The sequence below is a fragment of the Balaenoptera musculus genome, chromosome 16, assembly GCF_009873245.2.
Source record: "Balaenoptera musculus isolate JJ_BM4_2016_0621 chromosome 16, mBalMus1.pri.v3, whole genome shotgun sequence".
Taxonomy (NCBI): domain Eukaryota; kingdom Metazoa; phylum Chordata; class Mammalia; order Artiodactyla; family Balaenopteridae; genus Balaenoptera; species Balaenoptera musculus.
Genome location: NC_045800.1, coordinates 61,545,328 through 61,569,750, shown reverse-complemented (window position 1 = coordinate 61,569,750; position 24,423 = coordinate 61,545,328). Strand labels below are relative to the sequence as shown.

The 24,423-nt window shown below is 37.3% G+C and overlaps 1 protein-coding gene and 2 pseudogenes across 2 annotated transcripts in view; all 3 read right to left on the bottom strand.

Annotated features, from left to right (window-relative positions):
- Positions 1–434: 434 nt before the first annotated feature.
- Positions 435–24,423, bottom strand: part of P4HA1 (prolyl 4-hydroxylase subunit alpha 1) — an 86,227-nt gene continuing 62,238 nt past the window's right edge. For both annotated transcript variants that reach the window (XM_036829762.1, XM_036829761.1), the window contains exons 10-15: positions 18,761–18,860; positions 11,856–11,909; positions 6,741–6,806; positions 4,041–4,109; positions 3,452–3,548; positions 435–1,997 (exon numbers count right to left, since the gene is read on the bottom strand). In XM_036829762.1, coding sequence (XP_036685657.1) covers positions 1,975–1,997; positions 3,452–3,548; positions 4,041–4,109; positions 6,741–6,806; positions 11,856–11,909; positions 18,761–18,860 — 409 coding nt within the window. In that variant the 3' untranslated portion in view covers positions 435–1,974. The remainder of the gene's footprint in view (positions 1,998–3,451; positions 3,549–4,040; positions 4,110–6,740; positions 6,807–11,855; positions 11,910–18,760; positions 18,861–24,423) is intronic.
- LOC118883126 lies at positions 10,425–11,831 on the bottom strand (annotated as a pseudogene).
- LOC118883127 lies at positions 21,213–23,370 on the bottom strand (annotated as a pseudogene).

Below are 24,423 nucleotides of genomic sequence, written 5' to 3'. Positions count from 1 at the left end.
GATTGCAAAGTTTGATACTGGAATATTTTTCTCCTTTTCATTTGGAAAGAAAAATAGTTGGTAATTATGAAACTTAGGAGGGTTCTGTAAGACCTAACACTGACAAGAGTTTACCAATCCCTGTGTGGGGTTTGGGGTTGAATATAATGAAATTTGTAAGATTATGGAATATGTTGTTTCCGTGTGAAATAGATATTTTTTATTCTACTTTCTAAAACACGTGGCAATTAAGGATTAGTATCCTTTCTTTGAACACCCATTTTATTTCTTCAATTTTGAATTTACATTGCTTCCATCTAAAAAAGATTTTTAAAAAATCTGTGGTCACAAAATCTGATTAGATTAATGAACTTAATTCTCAATATTTCTTACTAAAATACTTGTAGTGGAACAAAGGATAGTTCGGAGAAATAAAGTTCACAGTTCACTTTTTTAAAAAAATGGTGAAGTAATACCCTCTTTCCCAGAGAATTAACCAAATTCTTCCTTATTTAAATACTGCATAAAGGATAAAGAGCCCTTATGTGAACTATGATTCACCATAAGAAATATAAAGGTTAAAGGGTCAATTAACATACTTCATTAGGTTCAGAGCTTTCTACTACCACACCATGTATTTGAACAACAGAAAATCTTAAGTAGCATTACTGTAAAAAACTCCATAACCATAGTAATAAAGTTGTAGAGCTCCCTTTGAAGGTAACATATTTTGATTGATTAAATATCTGAAAGTTAAAAGAGCCTTAATTTTCTACCATAACAATGTGACTTTAGAGTGAATGAAAATCAGGAGGATAAATCTAAGTCCTAATTCTAAAGAAATAACCTGTTATTGCTATAGCACACATTCACATTTAAATACGAAAAATACCACACAGAAAACGGAAACATTTAAAAAAAAAAGATTTAAGATCATAAATAGGTCACTGTTGTCACAACACATTTCAGAATTGAAAAAACAAACATTTTGGCTTTTTAGGAAAAACTCCTTTTTTATCAATTCCCTCATCATTGAAAGGACTTGTACATTTTAAAATTTCCAGTCTCCTAAGGCACGATATTTTTTTAATCCGAATGCCAACATCATCATCCCCCGCTGTAGGTAGCTGAAATAAGAGGCAAGGAATTAGCACTAAGAAAAACAGTAAAATTTTTTGGACAAAATCATCAGTCATTTAAGAAAAACAAGAAACAGACTAAGTCATGATCATTTTAGTTAAGAAGGCCCAGTCTTTTAATGTAGGACCTTCTGTTAAAATTTTTTTTTTAAATCAAAGTATTGTAACTCAGATTTAATTCACCACAGAGGAGCTAGGAAAGAAGGGGATTGGTAAAGTAAAGCATACTTTAAAAATGACTTGGGAGAAAAAAAATCAAATTAGAATAGCATATGGAGGGGCAAACATTGTATGGAACCCAGTTTACAGGGCTAATTTATTCCTAGTCTTCAGGCAGATCCAGAAGGGAGTTAAGACTAGGTAAACATAATACCTAGGTACATACTATACGCATCTGTTCCTTAATCACACGGACCATTCTAGCCTACCACCCACCAACTGAGATGTACTGAAATACTATAATCAGATGCTTAAATAGTATTTTTTATCCAACCAAAAAAAGTTCTTTAAAATATACCATAAATGTAAAAATTCCTCATTTTTTTTTACCCTGCCTTGCTTTGTCCTCTGTGATACCAAATGAACTTTAAGGTTTCATATGTAAGATGTGGTGTTTTAAGTGTTACTTTTAAAAGAAAAAAAAAACCCACAAAGTTAGTGATTGTCCACAGATGAAACATGGGATGAGGTTCATGACTGAATCAATCATGGAGTGTTAGTCAATTGTAAACTCTTCAAAGTTAAGACTGGGAAATGTGTGTATCAGACACATTAGAGTACAACAGGAGAAAAAGAGAAGTCTGTTTGTCATTCCAATTCCGACAAGGTGCATGGTCTTCGAAATTCCTGTCCACGTTCATGGAGCCCATTTATTGGATACTGTGAAAGAAAATAATATATTAATGTCCCCCACTATCTAACTAGTATTTAATTAACTCCTAGGAGCTAGGACTATAATGAAGTTTCTACAGGGGCTAAAAAAGTTCAAGACCAAAACCAGACAAAGACAGATGCTACTTAGGCTGTCTTTTTAAGAACTTCACTAAATGCTGGAAATAAAAAGATTTATATATAAGTATGTACATTTGAGAATCTGTGCATGTGTATTTCCTAAAGTTTCTAATGTTCAATGTAAGACTTGAGATGTAGGTACAGACAGAACAAAACACTGTTTTACTTGTTTGCAAAATACCACTTCTAATACAAAGACATTTTAAAAGTGAACACAACTCTATGATTAATCTCTCATATTATGTGCTCATCAAGTTTCCTTTGTTCCAAGATACTGTTTTTTAATATACCCCAAAAGGAATTAATTTCTTTCTCCTCCTCCTTCTATATCATAGAACCCAATCAATGGCATCAACATGTATAAGATATTTAAACTAGCACTCATTAATTCTTAACTACTTTGTTACCTTTCTTAACCCGTGTATCCAATCTTTTATTCATCAAACCCTGCTGATTTTACTTCTATGATCTCTTCAATCTATTCTTTGCTCTCCAAACCTTTTGCTGCTGCCTTAGTCCAGGCTTTTATCATCACCCATTTAGACAACAGAAAACAGCCTTCTAAACTCATCTCTCCTCCACTAGCCTCTCTTCATTCTAGTCCAGGGGTTCTCAAACATTAGTAATCATCAGGGGAGTTCTTTTAAATCCTGATGGTCAGGTATCACTCCTTAATCTTGCTATGTCCAATACGGTAGCCTCTAGACACATGTAGCTACTAAGCACTTGAAGTGTGGAATGTGGCCAAGTGACACATACGGAAATAGATACATGGGGTTAAATAAATCTATATAAAAACAAGTTCACCCATTTCTTTCTTTTTTTTTTTTTTTAATGTGGCCAGTCCTATACTTGCATGAACCGGAGAGTACCTCTCTAGCCTCATATGATTCCTGGCCCTGGTCCCTAACATGCCTGGAAAACTACTGCTCTATCTTCAAGACTAAATATAAAAATTAAACTTCGAAAAAGCCTCCCTAAATGTAAGTAGTTACTGTCTTCTGTTTATATCTTTGTATTAGTAATCTACTACAAGAGACAACTGTGAACCCCATGAGAGGAAGATTCAACTTTGAGTAAATTAACATTTCTTAAATAATAAGTGGAAATAGTGTTAAAAATGTCATAAAAAATCTGATCTGCTGAAAGCAAATTTATATTAAGATCAGAAACTTGCTTGGTTGAATCCCTTTCAGTGTTAAAGTCATAGTAGGCAAATCTGTCAGGATTTTTTTTTCACTTTTAAGATGTAAATTATAATTATTTTTAAATAAGAGACAAAAATCACAAATTCTATTAAGAGAATATAGGAAATATTTACCCCCATTTGTTTCCAACCAGCACTGGACAGGCTGCATGCCGTGTACTATAATCTCCTTCTCCACTGGCAAACAGATTATACCAGAAAACAGCAGTTCCCTGTGGGAAACAATACAAAATTATCCCCAAACAAAGTATCAGGTTATTGCTTTTTATAGTAACTAAATTTTCCTCTGTTCTATGGAAATAATTCTCTATGGCAGCACTATATCTTCCTCTAATATAGTTCTGAAGGTATCATATAATGTACAAAATTTTGGTGATCACATGAAAGCATTAATATCAGCGTTACTTAATAAAAAAGTGTATTCGCCAAAGCTAACACATCTTACAATAGCAAGTATCATATGGAACCCATTTTAGAAATGAAAACTTCTAAATACTAATCCCTGGTTGTTCATACCTTTCGGTACTCATGGTAAATTGTACAATATCTAAAATTTTCCCTAGACATAATGTAGTCTTTAAGTATACTACCTTTAAAAATGTTATTTACTACTTAGACTATGAAATATAGGTGCATATATTCCTCAGGGAAAAAAATACAGAGGACCCCCCCCCTCCCAAATTAAAGTAACAAACTAAGCTTACCTTTTTGGGCCAAACACTAGCTCCTACTTCAGGAAAAACAGTGGCTCCTCCTGCTGACACATCACTCATCTAATAAGAGATGAGAGTATTATCGAAAGTGCTGGTAGAATAAAGTTAAACATGCCACTGTGAGGTAGATTTGATACTAAATACTAGAATGAGAATATCTGGACTTCTACTTACATAAATGGGTTTGTGCATGCTAGTCAGTTTCTAAAAAATACGATGCTATTTAGGTTTACATAGATATATAAAAGCAAAGGAAAGACGAAGTTAGCAAGGGAGATTGGGGTATAATTTGGGATAGCTATTTCTTTTATAGCCAGAGGTAAAAAGAGATGATTTAAAACTGACAAATCAAGTAACATGGGGTATAAATATGTATTCTATAGCACTAGAATATCATCTCCATGGGGGCAGGAATTCTCATCTGTTTTGTTTATTGCTGAGAATAGCCTCAGAACAGTAGGTATTCAATAAATATTTAAATAAGTGAATTCAAACAAAATAGAAGTAAACACCAAGAGAAAAGTAATAAACTAAAACCAGTTTTGTCATTTCTCATGGTAGGGTAGCAACACATATTAACTAAAAAATACAAGATTAAAAGATTTATAAAGTTATATTCTTTTTTTTTTTTAAAGTTATATTCTTAATGGTGAATTAGAATAAAAACACAAACCTTCCAAATTAACTGAAGAAGCACATGCATAAAATGAGGCAAAGGGAAACACAGATCATATAGTGAAGATTTTTTTTCAAAAACAACGTAAGTAGATGTAGAGTCAGACTAATGTATCACAAAGCAAAATCCAACTATATGCTATATTCAAGAGTCACATCTAAAACAAGTGATTTATAGGCAAATGCTGTACCAAAGAAGAGTTTGATCTTAGTATCAACCACAGTTTAAAGCTAAAGGCATTCAGTGATATAAAGAAGTGTATTTTACCATGATAAATATATAATCGATATCAAAGAGCTAATAGCTCTTAAGCAATGAAAAAATTAACTTTAGAGAAATTTAAAAGTTGTGCTATGTGGCCCATCTGAGAAAAGCATTCAAATAATGAAAAAAATGAATACTAATCTAATAAAAATGCTATATATAACTAAAAGGGGATATAATTATCTAATATATAGTCTAATAGTCCACAAATAATCTAACATTTATGGATATTGGACCAAATAATATAGCATCAATTTTCTTGTATTTCTTTGTTTTTTATAAATTAATTAATTAATTAATTAATTTATGGCTGTGTTGGGTCTTCGTTTCTGTGCAAGGGCTTTCTCTAGTTGTGGCAAGCAGGGGCCACTCTTCATCGCGGTGCGCGGGCCTCTCACTATCGCGGCCTCTCTTGTTGCGGAGCACAGGCTCCAGACGCGCAGGCTCAGTGATTGTGGCTCAGGGGCCTAGCTGCTCTGCGGCATGTGGGATCTTCCCAGACCAGGGCTCGAACCCGTGTCCCCTGCATTGGCAGGCAGACTCTCAACCACTGCGCCACCAGGGAAGCCCTGCTTTTTTTTTTTTTTAGTTTATTTACTTTATGTATTTATTTTTGGCTGCCATGGGTCTTCATTGCTGCATGTAGGCCTTCCCTAGTTGCAGCGACCGGTGTGCCACAACTACTGAGCCTGTGCTCTAGAGCCCATAAGCCACAACTACTGAAGCCTGTGCACCTACAGCCCGTGCTCCGCAACAAGAGAAGCCACTGCAATGAGAAGCCTGCACACCGCAATGAAGAGTAGCCCCCGCTGCTTGCAACTAGAGAAAGCCTGTGTGCAGCAACGAAGACCCAACACAGCCAAAAGAAAAAAAAAAAGTTATGTACTGCCTTTTGGGGGATACTTGCTCTTAGAATCCAGTCTCATGCTATGAGGAAGCCCAGTCCACATGCTGGTATTCTGGCCAAAAACCAGCCTCAACCTCAGCCTTTAAGGTGACCCCAGTGCCAGCCATCATCTGATTGTAAATGCATGAGAGATCCAGAGCAAGAACCATAAATGAAGCCCAATCAACCTCACAACCATGAAAGATAAGAATCAAACTGTTACTTTAAACCATTCAGTTTTGGGGTGATTGTTATGCAGCAATAGATAACTGGGGCAAATATTATGATCAAAGCTTAATTTTTTCTATATGTATGAATATATAAACAATTAAAAAAATAAAGATCATACTGTTTTGAAACTAATGAACAATGTGAGAATGGTTACCCTTGAGGAAAGGGCTTCTAGCATGCTCTAATGTACTATTTCTTGATCTGGGTGCTGATTATGCTAGTGTTCACTTTGTGAAAATTTGTACACTTTTCTGATATGATATTTATCAATAAATTCAAAATAAAAGTTTATTAAGATAATGTGTATATATACACATAAATTCCTACAAATACATGGAGTTGCTTATATACACATTATAGATGACTATAGATGACAGTGCATACTCCAAAATATCACACTGCCTCCAAATAGTGGGACTAGGTATAATTTTAACTTTCTTCTTCAGGTTGTAATAAGTAGAATCTGAAAAAGTTATAAATGCAAAGAAAAAATTCTTAACTCCCTTTACTCAGTTGTAAAAAAACATTAAACTAGGATGTTAATCAAGAGCTAAACAGAACAAACATCTGAACACATCAAAATAAATGAGTCATGTGATCAAATCCCAACTTAAAAATTTTAGCTATAACTTACATAAAACAGCCATGTAGCAATTCTATTTCCTGTCCCCAGCTCTTTGAAAGCATCTGGTTCATCTTTCTGTGAATAAAACACAACTCAGTGGTATAAAATTCAGTAATGCAAATTCTCCAATGGCAACTAACATCATTAATATGCTGAAAAGTATGTTAAAAACAGCCCCAAAAGGTTCCTTTATGATGTTCAGTGCACTATATACAACAGGCACTCAGATATTTGTTGGTTGTTGATTCAACTAGTACACTGAATACTTTTGATAAGACCATTTGGGGGGAAAAAACAGATTTGTTAGCCTATATAATGAGAACCAATATCTACTATCCACAGATTATTTTAAAAATTAACACCTATAGTTTTAGCTTCCAAAAAAGCAAGACATGAGTCTCTCAGCTACATTCATAAAGTCAATTCTCTGTGGGTAAAAAAAAATTTACCTTGAGATTTACTTTGAACTCATGATCCATTCAAATGTCACTGCTACTATTCTTGACTGTCTTTTGGGCTGTCAGCACTTTAATCTGGCTGGAGAATTCATGTCTGGCTATTTAAAGCTAAATTAAAATACAGTATAGTCTCTTGGCATTTTCCCAGGAAAATGAAAATCATGTATTTTTCACACAGAAATTTATACACATCGATTTGTCATATCCTCAAATTGTCCGTTAATGTCCTTCAAAGGATGAATGACTAAAACTGTCGTATACCTATACCACAGAATACTACGCAGCAAAAAAAAGGAACACCCTGTTGATATGTTCTGCAAAAACATGGATGAACCTCAAGGGAATTATGCTGAGTGAAAAGAGACAATCTTAAAAGGATACATGCCGTATGTAACATTTACATAACATTTCTGAAATAATTTTAGTGACGAACAGATTAGTGGTTACCAGCAGTTATGGATGGGAGGCAGAAGGGTATATGTAGCTACAGAGCAGTACTGCAAGGAGTCTTACAGTGATGGTGCAGTTATGTATCTTTACTGTGGTGGTAGTTACAGAAAGCTACACATGTAATAAAACTGTATAGACAGACAGACATGAGTGCGAGCATAACTGGTGAAATATGAATAAGCTCTGTTGCTTGTGCCAACACCAATTTCCTGGTTTTGATAGTGTACTATAGTTATGCAAGATGTTAACACTAAAGGTGCTGAGTGAAGGGTGCATGGGATCTCCCTGTATATTTGGGGGGAAACTTCCTAGGAATCTACAATTATTTCAAAATAAAAAGCTAAGAAAAAAAATTTAGTTACATTAATGTGAGGACTTAAACTGTAGTCTTTCACATCATCCAAGATCCTCAGACATTTTTCTATAATTGAAAACAGATGGAAAAGAGACTAAAAATATATTCTTTGCTAGCCTGCCCAGAGAAAGAGTCTAGGATTCTGGGATTAAACCAGTCAAGGAATTTAATACAATACAGACTGTTTTCTTTCCAAAGAATATACTCTTATTAAAAAATGGTAATAGATCAAGAAGTTTATTAGAATACTTGGCACATTCCTTAGACTTCATGTAATTATGATAAAGCTTAAATTAAGATTTGGTAATGACAATTTATAGCTTGATATGTTAAAATTACTTAACTTTTTTATTAAAAAGGCTAAATGTTTATTGATCTTAAGCAAGAGTACTTGGGCAAGGACAACTTTTTAACAAACTGCTTTAATATTATTTATTCTCTAGCCTCTGCATCTATTTTATGTTTTTTATCTTCCTGTCTTTCAAAATGTAGTCCTGTAATTTCTTCAGATTTATTGCCCAATTCACTAATTCACTGCAGCTGTCTCTAATCTGTTTAACTTATACACTAAATTTTAAATTTCAACAATTTTTTCGACCTAAAGCTTCTGTTTATTTTTCAAATATGTTAAATCATTTTGAGAATTCACTAATTTTTATCCTCTTTTATTTTTAAAGTATTATATAGTTATTTTTTTCTATTACTCTTAAATTTTATTAATGCCTTCAGTTTGTGCATCACTTAAAACGAGGTATGTGCTTTAAAAAGCATTCTTATACATAAATAGATCAAGAGATGATTAAGAAATTTATCCCTAAAACATGCACATCATTTTTATTCACGTGTGTATAAGAAAGGGAAATAAGCTTTAAGTCTTTTTCTTGGGATTAAAGACATTTGGAAATTATTATTAAGGAATGCTAAATGTTTTCATGGAACAAATGTGTTTTCCAACAGGAAGTGCTGATGTAATTAAAAGGCATTAGTGTTGATAAAAAGGACTGAAAAAACATTTGCACTATACATGATCACCAGGAAAAGAGTTCCAGGGGGTTGAAAATATATGTCAAATAAATGAATCAGCATGAATTGAAAGGTATAGATGGAAGAATAGGTTGCAGGTGCCAGATTATGTGACACATATAAATATTCAAGGCACATGACTAGGCTAAACAGGTGACTAGGTTTTACAGACCAATTTGTTCTTTCATTGGAAGAATAGTCAAATGTAATATAATGTCCATTTACTGGCATTTATTGATAAATAAATGCAATTAGATCTAGGGCAGCAAATGTTGTCCTTTCAGATACACACTAGAAGTTCACAGTAGCTAACAGATGCCAGAGTAGCCAAAGCAGTATGATTACACTCCAGTTTTTTCACACTGCAGTTACATGGATGTTAGCTAAAATGTCTTGTATTCTTTCTATGTATCATACTGTCTACTCTCAAGTTTCACAAAAGAATTCTTCAAAACTAGGCAGATTAAAGAACTTAACTAAACCGCAAAGGATGCTCAAACTATTATTCAACACCAGTCAAACCCAAATCCTGGAGTTGACTGCTGACTATATTCAGTTTGGGCTTTTCCACTGTGGTTCTCTTCTTTTTCTTTGGTGAGCCAGAGGAATGTGCCTCCCCACTCCATCCACTACCCATTCTATTATCTATACAATTGCCCTAAATATCCACCAAAGAAAAAGGAATATGTAAAAAACCACAACCTTCAACAATATTTAAACCACTGTCTTCTTAAATCAACTGCAATGGGGAAACAGAGGATATCAAGCTCTGCGAGGTTTGTGAAAGATCAAAACTTTCTTCCTAAAAGTTAATAATAGGCAGACAAGGATAATTCTGTTTGCTTCTAAGAGGCTAGCAAAACGTTCCCCATCTCCCTGAGATAAAACGTTTAATACTTTACCTGCTTGGGCTCCTAGAAACACCATCAATTAATTACAATTCCCCAAATAACAACAATTCTCCATGTATATTGTTTCCAAGCACTTAAAACCCTTCAAAATCAAAGGACATTAAGATGAGATGTTAGCAATACTATCTGTCTCTTGAACTTTTGTGTGCACAAAGGTCATCCATAATTTCAGCAGACAGCTCAAAAGACAGGTGGTTTCTACCTTGGTGATAGCTTTGTGCAATTATAAACAAAAATGTATCTATAAGTAGATGACACTAGTTAAAAAACCAAAGAAACAAAACGCCTTTTTAAGGCTACTGCTGCAATAAATGGTTCGGTCTGAAGTGCACTGGAATAAACTGGTTGATAGGACAAAGATAAATCTGGAGGCACAGAACAATATTAAAAACAAAAAAGAGAAAGAAGAGGGTTGAAGAGACTGGCAGACACCGTCTGTCAGTATTAAAAGGCTTGAATCAAACGGATTGCTTTTAACTCCTTGTTCTCTCGTATCCTTGGTTAATGATAACTTTTTTATTTCTTCACACAGCTTGGCCATGTAAATCTACCACAGAGAGGTGACACAATAATATAGATGAATACGACTGATATGATGATGATGATGATGATGGTGAGCTTGAGATTCTTCATACACATGGCTCGGCAAGATTTCTGTTGGTTGTTTTGAAGGTGACGAATACACGAGATTTTCTGTTTTATCTATCAATAATTCCAATCTTTCGCCTTGCTGAGCTACCAGATCTATGTTTCTGACCATGATTCCTTTAAGTTCATCCACTTGGGCTTGAGTCTCCATCACTTTATCTAGGCCCTTATTCTCAGAGTGATGCTTCAGCTGTGCAGCCAAGACACTTGAGAATTCACTATTCATGGCATATGGGAGCCCTGTTTGTGCTCTCGAACCATACGTAGTCTGGAACCTCTTTTTTATCTCATTCAGGAAATTAAAGGCTCGGGAATGCTCAAAATCATCATCAGTGATACAAAGATATATAATCCTGTCTTGGCAGATGTAATGAAACAAATAATTGCCATGTGAGTACATTAGCTTGTTATTTTCAAAAGGTATCTTAGCCAGAATCTGCTCTGTCACCTCCAGGAAGTTGCCTCCACACCAAGCATGTTTGGCAAGGATAGTGGTTCCCCTGGCAACAACAGCAAAAAGAATGGCCATGGCTTCAATCCGATCTGTCTGGGCACCATGTGAGAACTCGGGGATCGGGACAGAGTTGCGCAGGTTAGCGTGGGCTCGCCAACTGCCCGCTCCCAGAGGAGGCTAGGCTGGACCTATATAGTTATTTTACATTCTGTATCTGATAACTGAAGTATCTAACATCCTGGGGGCATCTGTATCTGTTGGCAGGCCTCTGCTTTCCAACTGCCAGAAAAAGCTCCCCATAACACATCATACTCCAGCTAGGATGCAAGAGGAAACTCTTTTGAAGGGTCTTGACTCAAAGCAGATGATTTTCTAGGCCATTCTTTCTTTCTCTGAAGGTGTAATCCTTTTGGAGATTTAGGTTTCATGCAGGGATCTCAGTTCAGTAGCCTACACTATAGCAGGTCCTCTCACAGAGCTGTTAATCCCCAAAGCTCTAGATTCCTGGAGGTACATGCCTCCAGTCTCAGCTTTTTTGCTCCCTTTAAACACTCTAATTTTAGTCTCTAGGTTTATCTCTGTTCTGTTTGCCTTTGAGAATTTCCTTTACTTTCTTCAAAGCTCAGCGATGCATTTAAAAGTATCCTAAGTTCTTTTACCGTGTCTCTAGGTATTTTTTACTGCTTTAAAAGGCTTTACAGAATATTCCACCATGCTTCCACAAATTCCAAATAAGCTATGAATTTTTAATACTAAAAGAAGAGAATTAACATGTCATGCCTAAGCTTCAGTGGAACTCCTTCATTCGCCATTTTTTTTACTTACCCGTGCAAAATCAAAATGGGGTTCATACTGTCCTCCAACTCCATAATTAGCTACCTGAAGGAGAGAAACAAAACATCAATGAAAGAACTATCAAGATTACTATTCAAAAACATCTATGAGTCCCATTTTGGCCTCTTATATATCATGGTTAGGTACTTCTAAATAAATGAGAAGCAAAGCATTTTTTAAATCAATAAAGAGTTCCTAAAAAACCAAGGATGAAAAACTAAGGATAGCTACTATATACTATTATAGAACCTTAGTTAATACGCTTTTCTTTAGCAAATGTTTGGGGGACATGGTTTTCCTTAATACATAAGAAACTAAAATCTGAATTAGAATTTTAGAATTAAAAATTTCTAGAATTAGAATTTCAATATTTTTATTATTAATTAATTTTCACTAAATACTTTCCTTGGGAATTTAAATCAAGACTCATGTTTTCCAAAGCCCAAAATGCTGGCAAACTCCCAATCTACTTTAATGAAATCCAGTTTCCTACATATTTTTTTTTTCTCTACTTAGGTAAAAAAGGGAAGAAGTTAACACCAATTTAATTATTCCTGTTGGAAGGCCCTGACAACTTCATTTGGATGTGACAATGCCCCAGCATGAAGCAGCAAAAGAAAGTAAGAGAAATATTTGGTCTGAGTTCAAGTTCCAGATTTCTTAGTTACAATACAGTATATGTAACTTTGGATACAACCTCAGTTTTCTTATTTGTAAAATAAGGATAACGATACCTTCCTTAACTCCCTCCTTCCACCTCAATATGACAAAATGCTCAGAAAATGAAAGGAGAATGTAATTTAAAGAGCATTATTGATGAAATGAAATGAGTACATAATTAGAAGTGTTGCCCACAGCAAAGTCCAAGTCCTATGTAAATTATTATTACTGTGGATATTTTACTTCTTATGTTGTAGATGCCTTCGTTGGGTTGGATCAGACTATTAAGTTAGAAATATATCAAGTAGCCTGAAAGAGCCTGTGAAGGTTTGGCAGGTGAGAATAAATACAAATTAGGAAAGAAAAAGACACATCATAGTTTTTTTAATAACAAACGAGTACCAAGGAAGTTGTAGATGACCATGGAGTAAATAACTTAATATAAGCAAATTTAAATTCAGGAAGTCCTGTTTTGCACAGTTCCAAAATGCACAAATCTCAGATACCATGGTTTAAGCTAACCCTTAACACCAGACCCCCAACGACACAGTGGACATTCAGTTACCATGTTACATTAACTGTGAGTAATTGCATAAAGTGCAAATATTGCTACTAGCTCTCCAGTCCACAAATTACTATACAAATAACAGCGACATATCATGATCAATGACCAGTCATGTCACTTCTTTCAAAGTCTATCAATCAGTGATTGGTCACTGCATATCTGTTACTCAGTTCATGCACAGACAGCAAAGCATGTAGTTATGCTGCCTCCTTATTTCCCAGTAAAAACCTATGTGATATTTTACAAAAACAGACAATTAGAAGAAGAAATTGGCCAACAAGATACAGTACAGCAGAGAAATGGAAAGCAATAATGCTGTAAGTGAAATTCAAATCAAATTTAAATGGGCTTGGTTCCAGGACAAGATGGGGGGGTAGTAGAAGGACCTGAGCTCACCTTTCCTCTCGTGAAAACACCAAAATCACAACTAATGGCTGAACAACCATCAACAAAAAAGACTGGAACCTACCAAAAAAGATATTCTACTTCCAAAGAAGAAGCCACAACAAGACAGTAGGAGGGATGCATTCATGATCCAAACAAATCCCATAAGTGTTGGGTGGGTGACCCACAAACTGCAAAATATTTATATCACAGAGGTTCTCCCACAGGAGTGAAAGTTCTGAGCCCCACGTCAGGCTCCCCAGTCTGGGGGTCTGGCATTGGGAGGAGGAGCCCCCAGAGCATTTGGCTTTGAAGGCCAGTGGGGCTTGATCACAGGAATTCCCCAGTACTGGGGGAAACAGAAACTCCACTCTTGGAGGGCACACACAAGGTCTTGTGTGCACGGGGACCCAGGGGAAAAAGCAGTGACTTCATATGAGCCAGGGTCAGACCTATCTGCTGGACTTGGAGGGTCTCCTGGCGAGGTGGGGGTGGCTGTGGCTCACTATGGGGACAAGGACACCAGTGGCGGAGACACTGGGGAGTACTCACTGGCGTGAGCTGCCCTATAGGCTGCCACTTTGACGCCAAGACCTGGCCCCACCCAACAGCCCTTAGGCTCCAGTGCTGGGACGCCTCAGGCCAAAAAACCAACAGGGCAGGAACACAGGCAGACAGGCTGCTTAAGTCTTCCTGAGCCCACAGCCGCCTCTAAACACATCCCTTGACACGGCCCTGCCCACCAGAGGGACAAGACCCAGCTCCACCCACCAGTGGGCAGGCACCAGTCCTTCTCACCAAGAAGCCTGCACAACCCTCTTAGACCAGTCTTATCCACTAGGGGGCAGACACCAGAAGCAAGAGAAACTACAATTCTGCAGCCTGTGGGACCTCAAACACAGAGAGTTAGACAAAATGAGATGGCAGAGGACAATGTTCCAGATGAAGGAACAAGATAAAACCGCAGAAGAACAAGTAAGTGAAGTGGAGACAGGCAATCTACCTGAAAAAGAATTCAGAGTAATTAATAGTAAAGATGATCCGAGATCTCAGGAAAAGAATGGAGGCACAGACCAAGAAGATACAAGAGCTAGAAGATATAAAGAACAAACAAACAGAGATGAACAATACAATAACTGAAATGAAAACTACACTAGAAGGAATCAATAGCCAAATAAATGAGGCAGAAGAATGGATAAGTGAGCTGGAAGACAGAATGGTGGAAATCACTGCTGTGGAAAGGAATAAAGAATGAAAAGAAATGAAGACAGTATAGAAGACCTCTGGGACAACATTAAATGCACCAACATTCACATTATAGGGGTCCCAGAAAGAGAAGAGAGAGAGAAAGGGCCTTAGGAAATATTTGAGGAGATAGTAGCTGAAGACTTCCCTAATATGGGAAAGGAAACAGTCACCCAAGTCCAGGAAGCAGAAGGTCCCATACAGGATGAACCCAAGGAGGGACATGCTGAGACACGTATTAATCATATTGACAAAAATTAAAGAGAAAATATTAAAAGCAACAAGGGGAAAGCAACAAATAACATACGAAGGAATCCCCATAAGGTTATCAGCTGATTTTTCAGCAGAAACTCTTCAGGCCAGAAGGGAGTGGCACAATATGTCTAAAGTGATGAAAAGGAAAGAACTACAGTCAAAAACACTCTACCCAGCAAGGCTCTTGTTCAGATTCAATGGAGAAATCACCAGATTTACAGATAAGCAAAAGCTAAAGAGAATTCAGCAACACCAAAACAGCTTTACAACAAATGCTAAAGGAACTTCTCTAGGAAGAAAACAAAGGGCCACAACTAGAAACAAGAAAATTACGAAGGTATCACCTCACACTGGTCAGAATGGCCATCATCAAAAAGTCTACAAACAATAAATGCTAAAGAGGGTGTGCAGAAAAGGGAACCCTCCTATGCTGTTGGTGGGAATGTAAATTGGTGGTGCCACTATGGAGAACAGTATGGAGGGTCCTTAAAAAACTAAAAGTAGAGCTACCGTATGAGCCAGCAATCCCACTCCTGGGCATTTAGGAAGCAACCTAAATGTCCATCAACAGAGGAATAGATAAAGAAGATGTGGTACATATATCAGTGGAATTTTACTCAGCCATAAAAAAAAGCATGAAATAATGCCACTTGCAGCAACACGGACGGACCTAGAGATTGTCATACTAAATAAAGTCAGACAGAGGAAGACAAACATCATATGATCACTGTACATGTAATCTAAAAATGATACAAATGAACTTATTTACAAAATAGAAACAGACTGGCAGACTTCAAAAACAAACTTATGGTTACCAAAGGGGAAAGGTGGGGGGGGGATAAATTAGGAACTTGGGATTAACATATACACACTACTATATATAAAATAGATAACTAATAAGGACATACTGTATAGCACAGGCAAATCTACTTGGTACTCTGTGAAAACCTATATGGGAAAAGAATCTAAAAAAGAATAGATATACATATATGTATAACTAAATCACTTTGCTGTACACCTGAAACTAACACAACATTGTAAATCAACTATACTCCAATACTAAAAAAAAACCTCATGCTGAGCCCCCCTCCCCCTGCCAAAAAAGAAATCAAACTTAAATGGAGACACAGAAGAAAAGACTGACAAGGAAAATGCTTCTAACTTTTGCTGTTTGAGAAACTCTAGATATGCAGTCAGAGGAATTTGGTGAAGGTAAACTTACTAACATAAGGAAAGTGATCATGATGAAAAGGATGAAGAAGATGTCTTAGAGGAAGTGACTGGAAAAAAATCAACAATAAAAGATCCCTCAGAGATATTTAACAACATTGAAAGCACGAAGGAATAAAATGTTGAAAGCTGATCCAAACTTAGAAGTATGACAATTTGCAAAGGAAGAGAAAAGATGCTCACTCTGTATCGTAAGTTTCACAATGAGATGAAGGAACATAAACTATTCTTGGTAAGTGTTTACAAAGAAATAAAACACTGTAATCCTCAATATTTCTAATCTTTTATATTACTGAGACAATTCAATAGGGAAGATTAGTTTTCAACAAATTATGCTGGACGATTGGCTAACCACATGAGAAGAATGAAGTTGGACCTCTATCTTATACCATATAAAAAAATTGACGCAAAATGGATCAAAGACCTGAATGTAAGAAATAAAACCATAAGAATTGTAGGAAAAACCATAGGTGTAAATCTTTATGTCCTTGGATTAGGCAATGGTTTCTTAGACACCTTAAGCAAAAGCAACCAAAAAAAAGGCCTATCAGACTTCATAGAAATTAAAAACTTTTTGCCAAAGGACACCATCAAGAAAGTGAAAGACACACCACAGAATGGGAGAAAATATTTGCAACCCATACACCTAATATGGGTCAAGTATTCAGAACATATAAATAACACAACTCAGCAATAAAAAGAAAAACAACCCAATAAAAAATTGAAAAATTTCTATTCAAATCCTTTGCCTAAGATATAAAAATGGCTGGGGCTTCCCTGGTGGCACTGTGGTTGAGAGTCCGCCTGCCAGTGCAGGGGACATGGGTTCAATCACTGGTCTGGGAGGATCCCACATGCTGCGTAGCAACTAAGCCCATGCACTACAACTACTAAGCCTGGCTCTAGAGCCCGTGCGCCACAATTGCTGAGCCCGTGCTCTAGAACCCGCGAGCCACAACTACTGAGCCCCACGCGCCTAGAGCCCACACTCCGCAACAAGAGAAGCCACCGCAATGAGAAGCCCATGCACCACGACAAAGAGTAGCCCCTGCTCGCTGCAACTAGAGAAAGCCTACACGCAGCAACGAAGACTGAACAGAGCCAAAAATAAATAAAATAAATAAATTTTTAAAAACATGGCCAATAACTCATGAAAAGATACTCAACATCATTAGCCATCAGGGAAATGCAAATAAGAACCATGATGAGATAGCACTTCAAATGTATTAGAATGACCTTAATAAAAAAACTGGACAAGAACAAGTGTTGCCAAGGATGTGAAGAAAATGGAACCCTCATACACTGCCAATGGGATTGTAAAATGATGCAGCCATTCTGGAAAACAGTTTGGCAGTTCCTCAAATATTAAAGTTACCACATGACCCAGCAATTACATATGTAGGTTTATACCCAAGAGAAATTTAAATGACATTGGTACGAAAATTTGTAGACAAATAGCATTAGTCTTAATAGCCAAAGAGTGGAAACAATCCAAAAGCCCTCCAACTGATAAATAAATAAAACGTGGTATATCCAAACAAGAGAATGTTAATGTTATTCAGCCATGAAAAAGAATAAAGTGCTGATACATGCTACAACATGGATATACCTTAAAAACATTGTCAAGTGAAATAAGCCAGATACACTAGGCCACATATTGTATTACTCCATTTACATGAAATATTTAGAATAGGCAAACTTACATACAGAAGGTAGAGAAGCAGTTGCCAGGGGCACTAGGGAGGGGGAATGGAGAGTGACTAGTTAACTGGGGTTTCTTTGGAGGTGATGAAAATAGTGGTGATGATTGTACAACCATGTGAATATTAAAACCAGGGTAAATTTTATGGTATGTAAATTATTTCTTACTAGAAAACAGAAAAAAATAATTTATTAAAAAAAAAAAAACTGGGCTTCCCTGGTGGCGCAGTGGTTGGGAGTCCGTCTGCCAATGCAGGGGACACGGGTTCGGGCCCCGGTCTGGGAAGGTCCCACATGCCATGGAGCGGCTGGGCCCGTGCGCCACAGCTACTGAGCCTGCGCTCCAGTGCCACAACTACTGAGGCCCCCGCGCCTGGAGCCCGTGCTCCGCAACAAGAGAAGCCACCACGAGAGGCCCGCGCACCGCAATGAAGAGCGGCCCCCACTCGCCCCAACTAGAGAAAGCCTGTGCGTAGCAACGAAGACCCAACACAGCCAAAAATAAATAAATAAAATAAAAATAATTAAAAAAAAAAAACTGCCATGGCCACCTGACAGGCCTAGGAATGAAAAAAAAAAAATCACAGTGTACTTAATAAATACTAGTTTTACATATTTTTCATTTCCCTATAAGTTTATACTCAACAGTAAGAGTTTTTAATGTCTTGACAAAAAATTTTAAAGGTCACAGAACAATTTTTCCTACTGATTATTAAGATCACTGTATATGGTTTCAGCTTATATATTCACTTTTACAGTCTCAAAGTATCATGCAAATTGAGTACTGCCTGTATAGTGACAGAAAAAAATCTCATCTGAAGCATCTTTTGAAGAAGTGTAGGATGTGATTACCTACCTGTAATTCCTCTGCTGTGGAGACATCTAGTCCTGTTAGATCTTGTATTCTCATATTAATTCGAGATACCACAGGGTTTTCATAGCCAGAGAGCCAGGCACTAAAAACAAGAAGAAAATTATTAGTTTTACTGATAAAGTTTCAATACATGAGGACCAATAGCTGTCATTTAAAAAGCCATAATATACAGGACATTAAGGCTTTATCTATAGGCATTTACTTCATTTACTTCTTTGATACGATTTTTACTAATGATGTTATAATTTTTAAAAGATGTTACATTCTACAGTTAGAGGTTGGAAAGGGAAAAAAACTAATATCATTTATTACTGAGTTTTTATGAAAACAGATGGATTAATGTAAGAAGACTATATAGGACTATCTACACTGAGAATTTTTTTAATTCTGGAAAATACATACATCAAAATGAAAACAACTGTTCCTTTTAGATAAGGTATAGGAACTGGCCAGGGTGAAGGTCATAGGGGTTTTAGCCTGATTTATATAATGCTAATGTTTTATAAGAAAAATTCATGTATTACTTGCCTAAATAAAAAAGTTTTAAAAGGTACCCAACACACCCAGTAGGATGGCTATAACCAAAAAGGTGTACAATAATAAGTGTTGGTGATGATGTGAAGAAATTAGAACCCTCATATATTGCTGGTAGGAATGTAAAATGGTGCAGCCACTTTGGAAAACACTTTGGCGGTTCCTCAAATTGTTAAACACAGAGTTACCATATGACCTAGCAATTCCACTCCTAGGTGTATACCCAAGAGAAATTAAAACGTGTGGTCATACCAAAACTTGTACATAAGTATTCATAGTAGCATTATTAATAATGGCCAAAAAGTGGAGATAATACAAATGTCCATCAACTGATGGACAGATACATAAAATGTTATATATCCATAAGACAGATTATTGTGTCATGAAAAGGAAGTAATGATACATGCCACCACATGGATGAACCTTGAAACCATTATGTTAAGAAAGATAAGTCAGACACAAAAGGTCACACATTATGATTCCATTAATATGAAATGTCCAGAACAGGCAAATCAATACAGAAAGTAGATTAGTGGTTGCCACGAGAAGGCGGTATTAAGGAATGACTCCTAATGGGTACAGGATTTTCTTTTGGGGTGGTGAAAATGTTCTGAAATTAGATAATGGTGATGACTGCACAGCTAAAAAAGACTAAAAACCACCGAACTGTATACTTTAAAGGGTGAATTTTACGGTATGGGAACTATAGCTCAATAACATGGCACAGTAAAATTCAACTCTCTCCTTTACATATGCTTTTTCCCAGTCTATCAGACTTTTTCTTTCTTCACTTCTCTCATCAAGCTTTGGTCCATCATTTCAACAGTATTCTTTTTTTTTTTTTTTGGGCCGCGCCACGCAGCTTGCAGGATCTTCGTTTCCCAACCAGGGATCAAACGTGTGCCCCCAGCAGTGGAAGCGTGGAGTCCTAACCACTGGACCGCCGGAGAATTCCTCAACAGCATTCTTGATTAAAAGCCTAAACTCACCTGTCTGGCAAAAAACACAAGCCTGATGAATTTCTTTTCTCCAAGCTTATACCTATATCACCAAATCGTATTGGAAAAAGTCATGAGATAGGGCAGATATGTTCCACTAAAAATTCATGAACACTGGGACCTCCTTGGTGGCGCAGTGGTTAAGAATCCGCCTGCCAATGCAGGGGACATGGGTTCAAGCCCTGGTCCAGGAAGATCCCACATGCCGCGGAGCAACTAAGCCCTGTGTGCCACAGCTACTGAGCCTGCACTCTAGAGCCCACGAACCACAAGTACTGAACCCGCAGCCTGCAACTACTGAAGCCCGTGCACCTAGAGCCCGTGCTCCACAACAAGAGAAGCCACTGCAATGAGAAGCCCGCGCACCACAACGAAGAGCAGCCCCCGCTTGAAGCAACTAGAGAAAGCCCACGTGCAGCAACGAGACCCAACGCAGCCAAAAAAAACAAAAAACAAAACAATCATGAACACTAACTCCAAATGGGCCTTACTCTTTCTCTCGCCTCTATTCTGAACCCCAACCCACCTCAGACTCCTTTACTCAGTGGATTACACATCTCCTATGTCACAGATAAAATAGAAACCATACAATCTTTTCCTTATACATAGTTCATTCTAGTTCATTCCAGTTCCAAGAGGAGATTTCTCTCCATTATCTAAGGCCAATCCTCTGCCTTAGATTCTATTATCTCCTGCCATTTTAGGAACCATAAATCATTGATGAGCCCTTCTCTCTCTCACATAATCAATACCTCTTCTCAATAATTCCTCCCACAGCTTTTAATGGGGCTTTAGACTCTCCCATTAAATAAATAAGCAAAAATTTAAATTTAAATTAATTTAAATTAATTAAATTTAAATTCTTTCCCTCAATTCTTTCTCTCTCCAGCCACCAACTTCTTTCTCCTCCATCTTCAAGTCAACCTTTTCACTGACTCCTCACTTCTCAATCCATTCCAATTTAGCTTTAGTCCCCATCACTCCCATCAAAACTGCTCTTGCTAATATCTCACCCATAACCCTACTATGCTACTAAATCTAACAAGATTTTCCCATTCTCATAGTATTTGCTCTTTTAGTAACATTTCAGAATGTTCATCCTTCTTGAAACTCTCCCCCTGACTCATTCATTCTCCAGGTATTCCTTTAGTCTCTCTGGATGTTCCCTCCTGGTCTCCCTCAGCCTCTCACACTGTATTTTGCCTTTCTCCCAGTGCCCCAGTAGCACTTATTCAACAATGTTTCTTCTTGCCCAAAGGCTAGTGCACATGCTCATCTCTACCCAGAGTACTCTTCTGCTTAACTTTGCAAATTTCAGCCTTTGGATTATCATTTTAGTCGTCTCTTCTTCAGAGAAGCCTTCCTTGACTCCTCCTGTGCCAGACCAGGTTTTTGTTTTGTTTTGTTTTTGGAACAGTAAGAGGAAAAAGTTTTTAAGTAATCACATGAAATTGACATGACATGCTATTAGAAGTGAACGAAGATAAATAATACTGTTACAAAATTTACATTTCTCATTACAAAATTTACATTTCTCACATCCATTTCAGAGGAAAATGCATTAGGATTCCTCTTGATCTGATGGGCTGATTTCAGTAAAATCATTTTTTTTAATAGTAAATAACAGTATATTTTCTCAGACTGCTAAGAAGTGGTCAGAAAGGCAACTATAAAATCTATAATGAAAACAACTGACAGGATTAGGGCTGTTTCATGAAATATTAAGAACTATATCTCTTTTTTGGCTGTTAAATCAATGCACCTTTTCACTGGTAAAGCAATTGTTTACTGTACCAGAGAAAAGGTGCACTGATTTAAAGAGCTTCTTCTTAAGTAACAGACATTCAATTGTTCAAAACTGAAGTGAGTTTTCTTTCTAATGTTGCCCTCTTTTGGAGAACAAGCAAATATCTTTGTCTTTTGTATACAGTTAAGCAAATATTGTGAAATGCAGCTATTGTGATCTAAATTTTATTCCTTCACAATTAAACGGGGGCAATTATTATTATTAGGAATAAGCCTTTGAAACACTGCCAGCTTTTAAAACAGCAAGGCTTCTGAATAACTTCTCAAAGCTAGCTTTCCATTTTGGTGCATGACCTGATACCTGACATATTTGATCTGTATTTTAGTCATTTCTTCTAATATCTACACTTTGCCTTCAATAAGGGTTAGTGTTGTGGTTTCAAACAATTTTTACATATAATAGAGTAAGTTTTCATTTCACCGAACTGAGTTTTTCCACTCATATACCTGTGGAAGGTAATTTGAGCACACACATATTTGCATACATATTTGTGTGTATACATATACATTTTTTAAAGTAAGTCGCTTTTACCATTAAAGCTAGACAACAGGGGTAACTTCGAGGAACAGTTTGTCTTCCTTAGAAATCCTTTTCTAGGTTGAGAAGGGCAAGTACAATTTGCTGAAGGATTTGATGAAGCTCTAGTCTTTTCATCATGTGTCAATCCCACACTGTCATGTCTTATCACCACAGCTACATACATGTCCACTTCCTCAGTAGCACTAGCCTCGAGGGTAATGTCTATCGTAAACAGGACATTGTTGACCGAGCACTCAATACTGTTCACAATCATTCAGCAACTCATTCTCCACTTTGCCCAATCTTGGTATCAAAGTAACATTGACAACTCACCAATATCTTCCTCTGTACACTGCCCAAGTACTAGTTTCTGTGCTCCCACACTCCCTGAAGAATAGATATACACGTTCATTCCAGCTTCTCCATTTCTTAACTGCTGGAACTACATCTTCAAAGAATGCTACTTTCATGCACCCAGCTGTGAATGCTGCTCGCCACGTAGCCCTGAAGTTATTTCAGTACCAAGGTCTTTCTGTCCAGAGACATTTGCCAGCACACATTATCTACCACAGCACGGACCATCTATTTTGTGTCATCCACTCCATTTCCCTGATGCTGCAGGGATCAGAATACCCCAACCCCATGGGAATCCTCTTCAGCCTGTTTCCTCAAAAGACTGAGGTCCTGGGACTTCCCTCATGGTCCAGTGGGTAAGACTCCACACTCCCAATGCAGGAGGCCCAGGTTTGATCCCTGGTTGGGGAACTAGATCCCGCATGCATGCTGCAACTAAGAGTTTGCATGCCACAACTAAGAAGTCCACATGAAGCAACTAAGAGTCTGCATGCTGCAACTAAGAAGCGCGCATGGCACAACTAAAGATCCCACATGCCACAACTAAAGATCCCACATGCTGCAACTAAGACCCAGCACAGCCAAAATAAATAAATATTAAAAAAAAAAAAAAAGATTGAGGTCCTGCTGACACTCTTCTTTCCAAGAGGAAAGAAGTATCTTTGTCTCTTTGTTAAGATACTCAATGTTGGGCTTCCCTGGTGGCGCAGTGGTTGAGAATCTGCCTGCCAATGCAGGGGACACGGGTTCGAGCCCTGGTCTGGGAAGATCCCACATGCCGCGGAGCGACTAAGCCCATGAGCCACAATTGCTGAGCCTGCGCGTCTGGAGCCTGTGCCCCGCAACGGGAGAGGCCACGATAGTGAGAGGCCTGCGCACCGCGATGAAGAGTGGCCCCCACTTGCCGCAACTAGAGAAAGCCCTCGCACAGAAACGAAGACCCAACACAGCCATAAATAAATAAATAAATAAATAAAATTAAAAAAAAAAAAAAAAAGATACTCAATGTTTTCTTTGATGTAAAGAAATTAAGTGTTCGTCACAAAACTAATCAAGTTTGTGGTACCTTTAATATCTAATGGATCACGGTGACTTTGGTGGGCACCTACTGGATGCTACTATGAGAATCACCCTAGATTGGGAGGTGGGAGGGTAGTGGCACCTGTGCCTGCAGAACCGTCGTGGGCATCTCACAGCCCTCCATTAATCTCACGGTTGGCAACTACCTGCAACCCGAAGCACATCAGGGAGACGCTACCTCCATGCATCTGGAAGTGGAGAAGGCAGCCACCCCAGTATGTTTTTATAGTACTACATATCCTTCCTTTGTGGCATTTATAACAATTGTACATTAATTTGTTATTTGATTAAGGTAAGACATCTTCATTCAACTACTAGTTCCAAATACATATAAATTCTGCCTGGTTTTGCTC